The sequence below is a fragment of the Melanostigma gelatinosum genome, assembly GCF_949748355.1.
Source record: "Melanostigma gelatinosum genome assembly, chromosome: 8".
Taxonomy (NCBI): domain Eukaryota; kingdom Metazoa; phylum Chordata; class Actinopteri; order Perciformes; family Zoarcidae; genus Melanostigma; species Melanostigma gelatinosum.
This window is the reverse complement of record NC_136641.1, coordinates 17529898-17536287: the sequence shown is the minus strand read 5'-3', so window position 1 is coordinate 17536287 and position 6390 is coordinate 17529898. Positions and strand designations below refer to the sequence as shown.

General features: G+C 36.4%; 1 protein-coding gene across 2 annotated transcripts; it reads left to right on the top strand.

The window, feature by feature from the left end:
* Positions 1-1467: 1467 nt before the first annotated feature.
* Positions 1468-4915, top strand: rps21 (ribosomal protein S21; the record flags this gene model as incomplete). Of its 2 annotated transcripts, XM_079274254.1 has the most annotated exons (6): positions 1468-1498; positions 1927-2009; positions 2655-2718; positions 3442-3513; positions 4414-4469; positions 4849-4915. In XM_079274254.1, the coding sequence occupies exons 2-6, from the start codon at positions 1960-1962 to the stop codon at positions 4856-4858; spliced, it is 252 nt and encodes an 83-aa protein (XP_079130380.1). In that variant the 5' UTR covers positions 1468-1498; positions 1927-1959. The 2 variants fall into 2 exon arrangements, with proteins under 2 accessions (XP_079130380.1, XP_079130381.1); XM_079274255.1 differs by lacking the exon at positions 4849-4915 and having other exon boundaries at positions 4414-4473.
* Between the last annotated feature and the right edge of the window lie 1475 nt (positions 4916-6390).

The window sequence follows — 6390 nt, the reverse complement described above, 5'->3', positions numbered from 1 at the left end:
CAGAATATTTGTGTTCAATACAAATGTGAAAACTATTATTTTACATAATGTGCATTATATAATGCTACCATGGTTGAGGTGACTGTACCCTAAATAAACATTATGAAATTCAAATATAAGCAAAATGTGGACTTTTTGTATCAGTCATTTGGAAACACTAGACCACCTGTGCTAAAAGCACACTATATACAGTAGCTAAGCATATGTGGTCACGTTTGTTTGTGTAGTGGGGCTGATTTCCATTGTCTGGGCTCTGCCTCTTTCTGTCTAAAGAAGAGAAATCCTGCTCCAGCATACAATGATTTTAGACAATAATGTGTTCCTATAGCTTTGTAGCAACCATTAGGGGAGGCCCACATCTGTTTCAATATTTCAATGCACAAAACCAGCTCCATAAAGAAATGGTCTTCCCAGTTTCGTGTGGAAGAACTTGACTGGCCTGCACAGAGATCTGACCTCACTATCCAACACCTTTGGGATGAACTGAAACGTCGACTGGGAGCCAGATGTGATCACTCAACATCAGTGTTGGACCTCACTAATGCTCTGAATGAGATCAAATCTCTGCTGCCCGGTTCAACATATGTTGGAAAGAACTAAAACGAGATGAGTGGAGGCTGGTGTTGACCCTTTTATGCCCGAGATCATCAAAAATATGCGTGCACATGTTGGTAAGGGAGGTTATGTTTCACTCCACTCATCCAGACGAGGAAGCAAGCTTTAAACATTGAATTCAATATTTTACAACTGAATCAAACTACCTGAGAAATGAGCTCTGCCTTGTATTTTGCTACTCTCAACTATACTGTGTAAAATACTTTCTGTCAGCCATTTAATGTTTCTTCATTTAAAGACAAAATAATGAACACAATATATTTAGTGGGACATGTGAATTGAATCATCTTTTCACACGTTTGAATTACATTCTATTTTTTTGTATTTTATGATTTGTTTCTTTACGTATATATATATATATATATATATACGTATATATATATATATATATATATATATATATATATATATATATATATATATATATATACATATATATATATATATATATATATATATATATATATATATATATATATATATATATATATATATATACATATATATATATACATATATATATATACATATATATATACATATATATATATACATATATATATACATATATATATATACATATATATATATACATATATATATACATATATATATATACATATATATATATACATATATATATATATATGAGTACATTGTCCATATTCAAATAAAGAAATATACACATATACATAACCAAACCATGAAACAGCCCCTGTCTAAAAGTATATAGGCAGGGTGTCTACCTACTTTTGGCCATCTGGTGTAGGTTGTGTGTAGTATCAGCATCTAGCCAGCAGGTGGCAACAACAACATCTAGAGAGAGATATTTCTTCTTCCGGTTTGGCAGCTCTTCCTTTCCTGTCGGCCATTTATCGTATCGGTGAGTGTCTGTCGAGCTGTCGTCTTCAAAACGGTTAAAATACGTCTTCTATCCCTACATAGCCGCAATTGTCTGTGAAATATGTCAAAGTTAACGTGGCTGTGTAGTGGTAGATGCCATGTGGATGGTGTTTATGGCAGAAGTTGTGTGTAAATCTCAGACGTTTCCCAAATGTGTGAGCAGCCACACGCGGCCGCATGCTAACAGTGCTAACTGTAATTGCTGGTTTCTCTGAAGACTCATTACAATAAATGTACTATTTGTGTTTCTTAATACGGTGATATATATATTTATGTATGTAGCTTTGGGAACAAGCGACTGTTACAACGTTAAGCCTATCGGAGAGTGTTAGCAGACTGTTGGCTAGTTAGCGCACGAAATTAATGTAATGCCAATTTCTGATGTTTTTTTGGTCACATTTCTTTCAGATTTGTAGGCGACCACCTGTACGACCTGTAAACATGCAGAACGACTCTGGTGAATTTGTGGACCTCTACGTCCCACGTAAATGGTGAGTGCCTTGTTGCTGTGTGCTAAGTGTTAGTATAAGTATGAGCTCCTTTATTTACCTGTAAGTACTGATACTGCACTGTAAAAATGCTCCACTCGCAGGTAAAACTCCCAAACCGTACCCGAGTACAAGTATATAACATGTAGTAGTACTTTGTATTGATTGTAAGTTGTTGACTGTTAAGAAAAATTTTCCCCTTCAGTGTTTCTGGGTTAATGTGTGAGTTGCGTTTGCAGATTAAGGTTGTGCCAATGTTCTACTCCTTTATATAATACTAGGTAGTTTAATTGTCATCAATGCTTCATATTCTATAACATCATTATCTTATAGAATATGGGATTTAAAAAAACAAAAAGCTGTCAAATTGTGAGAAGCAGAAAATGTAAAATAAAGTGCAAATTTAGTAATAACCGTATTTGGTTGTGTGTACCGTGTTACATTCACCACAGTGGGTAATTCGAGGATAATACTGGATTTAATATTTCTGGGGACTCGCCTGTAGTAGAAAATATTTTGTGAGGAACATCATAAATTGTTTAATTGAGGCTCAGCTGAAAGCTTTGTCATGCTGAGTATCGCTGTAAGTGATGGCGAGATTTATTTTAGATGAACAATAAATCTAAATATTTCATGCGTGTTTTGCAGCTCTGCTAGCAACAGAATCATTGGAGCAAAGGACCATGCCTCCGTCCAGATCAACATCGCTGAGGTAAGTCTTAGTTCATCCTGTTGTTTGTAATAGAAAGCATGAAACTAAGATCAGTGTCTGGATTGAGCCACTATTAAACATGCTGTTTATGGTTAATATCAGTTATATTTAATAACTCTTATAATATAGAGACGAGGTATCAAGACCCAAAGAATACCTTTGTCTACATAGATGGCATTTGTATGCTTCAACTCTAATAAGGTCAGAGTATTTGTGAATTTTATCAGCTTGCTACTGTCAATAAGGCTTTGTGACACATGCTGTACTGTCTGTTCTACAAATATACACAAAGTTGAAACACTAGGCTCAGTGTCGGTGGTAAATATTTGCATGAAGTTGGCCACTTGAGTAAACCACAGAGCCATGATGAGAGTGTTGTTCAATGGTTACGTATGCAGCATATTGATTAAACATCGATATCGGTACTCTGGACTGAAAACGTTGGATTGGTGCATCCCTAAAAAAAAACTAGATTTGTCAGAAATGTAAAAACATGTCATGGTTTTAAGGAAGCTAGCAGGTTTTGTTGGCAATTATTCAAGTTGCAACATTTTTGTGAAACCAACCCGATGACGATTTTTCTAATGTCATTATGTGAAGGACATGACTATTTTTATTTTTATTTTTTAACTGTTTTGATTTGCAGAAAAGTGCAGGTTACCCACGTGCAGTGGCTGGTTTGGACTTCAAATGTTCTGATCCAAAGTTCTCTGTCCTCTGCAGGTTGACAAAGTGACCGGTCGCTTCAACGGTCAGTTCAAGACCTACGCGATCTGTGGAGCCATCCGCAGAATGGTGAGTCGCCGCTCAATCTGTTGCTTTGTGCCGTCTCTGCTGTCTCGTCTTTGCTTGCCAGTCCTCAGTCAAAGTGTTTTAGGAGAGGATTACGCTCGTCTGTTTGTCCCATTGTACAATGCAATGTTTTTGCTGTCAACTCATTTCTGTTTCTTTACTTTTTTGTCAGTTACTACTTCTGTAGCACTGGTTTCTTTTCTGGACATTCAAATTGAATTAGTGTTCAATTTAACTCCAGTGTTTCACATTAATTACCTAGACTGGCAGTCCATTGTGTTGATCACGCTAATGTTTCAGCTGGTAAAGGCGGAGCTCATTTCAACTACTTTATACTATTTATTACATCATAGTTTATGAGTCAATTTATATTCTGTATTAACAATCAGAATCTGCAAAGTAGCTAGCAGGCTAACTACTTGTCTAATCCATGAAGTGAAGTAGAAAACAATATTTCCCTGTGGAGTAGAAGTATAAAGTTGCATAAAATTGAAATATTAAAGTACAAGTATTTCAAAATTGTACCTTGAGTCGACTAAATGTACGTAGTTACATTCCACCACTGATAAAACAAGAGAACCAAATTGTTGAGAGCTCAGAGTTCTTCTTATAGCTTCTCAGGTTTGCTCTCAAAGTGGACCAGATTGAAGAATTTACCTTTTTAAAATCTACAGAATGTTCTGACGGGGTATGATGACCCTGGACTGACCTAAATGGTCAACGGTCCACCCACCGCAGTCTTAATAAAATCCTGTAGGAAGCACTGAACACAGATTATCGTTTTTAGTAATCAGCTGCTGGGTAGATTCTAGTACAGACTTATTTGTGGGATAGGGTCTTTCATCCCTTCGTCTTATAAATGCTGAAATCTTTTGTCTGAACATCTTTTCTTTCGTCCTGCAGGGTGAATCTGATGACTCCATCCTGAGGCTGGCAAAGAATGACTCTATTGTCTCAAAGTAAGAACCTGTTGTCAAGTGTCATAAATGTGGCAGAGTTACAACAAAGTGTAGTTCGCGGCAGATATTTTGACGAGTGTTAGGAGAAGCCCATATGTCACTCATAACAGACAGTGGCTGTGGTCTGTGTGTGATTTGAGAAAATACTAAAAATAAACTTTCACATTGGAAATGTGGATTAGATCATGAATGCTGCTGCCGAGACAAAACAAATGCAGCTGCTCTTTATTTGATCATTTCAAACTGCTTCTGAATTTAAACATTTAATTGATGTCAATTGCATTTTCGTATCTTAAGCTAATTCAGGCAGGAAGCTTGTGTTAAAATCTATTGTTTGGCAATTTTATATTGTAAAATATTTGTATCCTTTGTTTCACAGGAACCTCTAAATGTGACGCTGCAGCAGAGGAAACTTTGTAAAAAAATAAAAATGGGGGAAAAAACAACTTTTGTTGGTGTTGTAGTAATTTCTCAACAACGAATGAAAGACGTAAACCGGTTGGTTGCGTGTTCCTTACACGAGTGTATCATGCAACTGTCTTTTTCTACGTTTTAGTATCGATCTTTAAAGTGATGTTCTGACTCGTGGAGCCAGTGGACTCTTCGCTTTAGATTAGTAGTTTTGGTTCAATAAAGTCCTCATAGACGATGTATAGTCCACCTTTCACAGCAGGAGGATGAAAGCACTATGGTTGCCATGGTATGTGACTCGGTTTAGAAGTTAATTAACCTGTATGTTCAGGCTACTCTAACTGCCACACACTCGCGCTCTATGCCTCCTGAGGAGAAAGCTGTCCACCAAAGGTCTGGAGATCTTAGTGGACAGACACAGTGACCAATAGAGCTAAAACATACTCATAGTAAATTGTCCCAATGATAAAAGTGAGAAGTTGACACGGCAAGTCGATATGAAGCCAAAGTTGTCTCGTGAATCAACACTTAAGCACGTTTTTAAACATTACACCCTCCTGTGAAACTTCATGCTCATTATTACATGAAACCACAAACTCAAAACTACATTACTGGAGGTTACGCAACTATTTACATTCGGCTTTTATTGTAACGAGGTACTGAACATAAACCAGCTCAGTGGTTGGAATATGAATGACATTCATTTGTTGAGCATCACACACTAGAAGTCGGTATGAATGGTAGCATGAAACCTGGCCTTTGTTGGGGAGTTTGCTTAAGTCTAAACCCTTTGAATAGCTGGTGAGATCTGAGGTGATGTTTCCTTACAGGTACTGAAGGATAATATACAGTTATGAGCCAGGACCCCATCATTACTGTGATTTATTCCAGCATGGGTGGCATGTCACAATAAAAGGAAGTTTCCTTCAAAATCAGAAAACTTGTTCTACACTTCCAAAAGACAGCAAGCAGAAAAGAAAACTGGACTTCGTTTCTCATAAATAGTCATAAAATGAAACTCGTTCAACTGAAGTCTCTTTAGAAATTGAGTCAACTGGAATAAATGGTGGAAAGTTACTGAGGACATTTACTCAAGTACACTTCAGTAATGTTAATTTATATATAATTCTAATTCATTAATATGACATTCTGAATAATGAGTACTTTTACATTTTGTACTTTTGGTAACATTTTCACTGTAGGAGTAAATGTAGATAATGGCCACTTTCTTTTATAGCATAGCGTTAACATAGTCTTAATTATATAGAAACCACATCTTCAGAATGATAGATATTCAATGGATAGTCATATGTTTCTGGTATGTTCTTTTTCTCTTGTTTGTATAAACTTGAGAGTTCAATAAGGAAAACATCTCTCGCTGTCATGACCATCATCACCACTTGTGATGAAGATCAGTGCTTTCGTTTAACCAATAGGAAAGAAGCTCTTGTGACTCAACAAATTGGCTTCAGCTGCTTATTCCGTCTTGTATAAAGAGCTTCACTTAGCG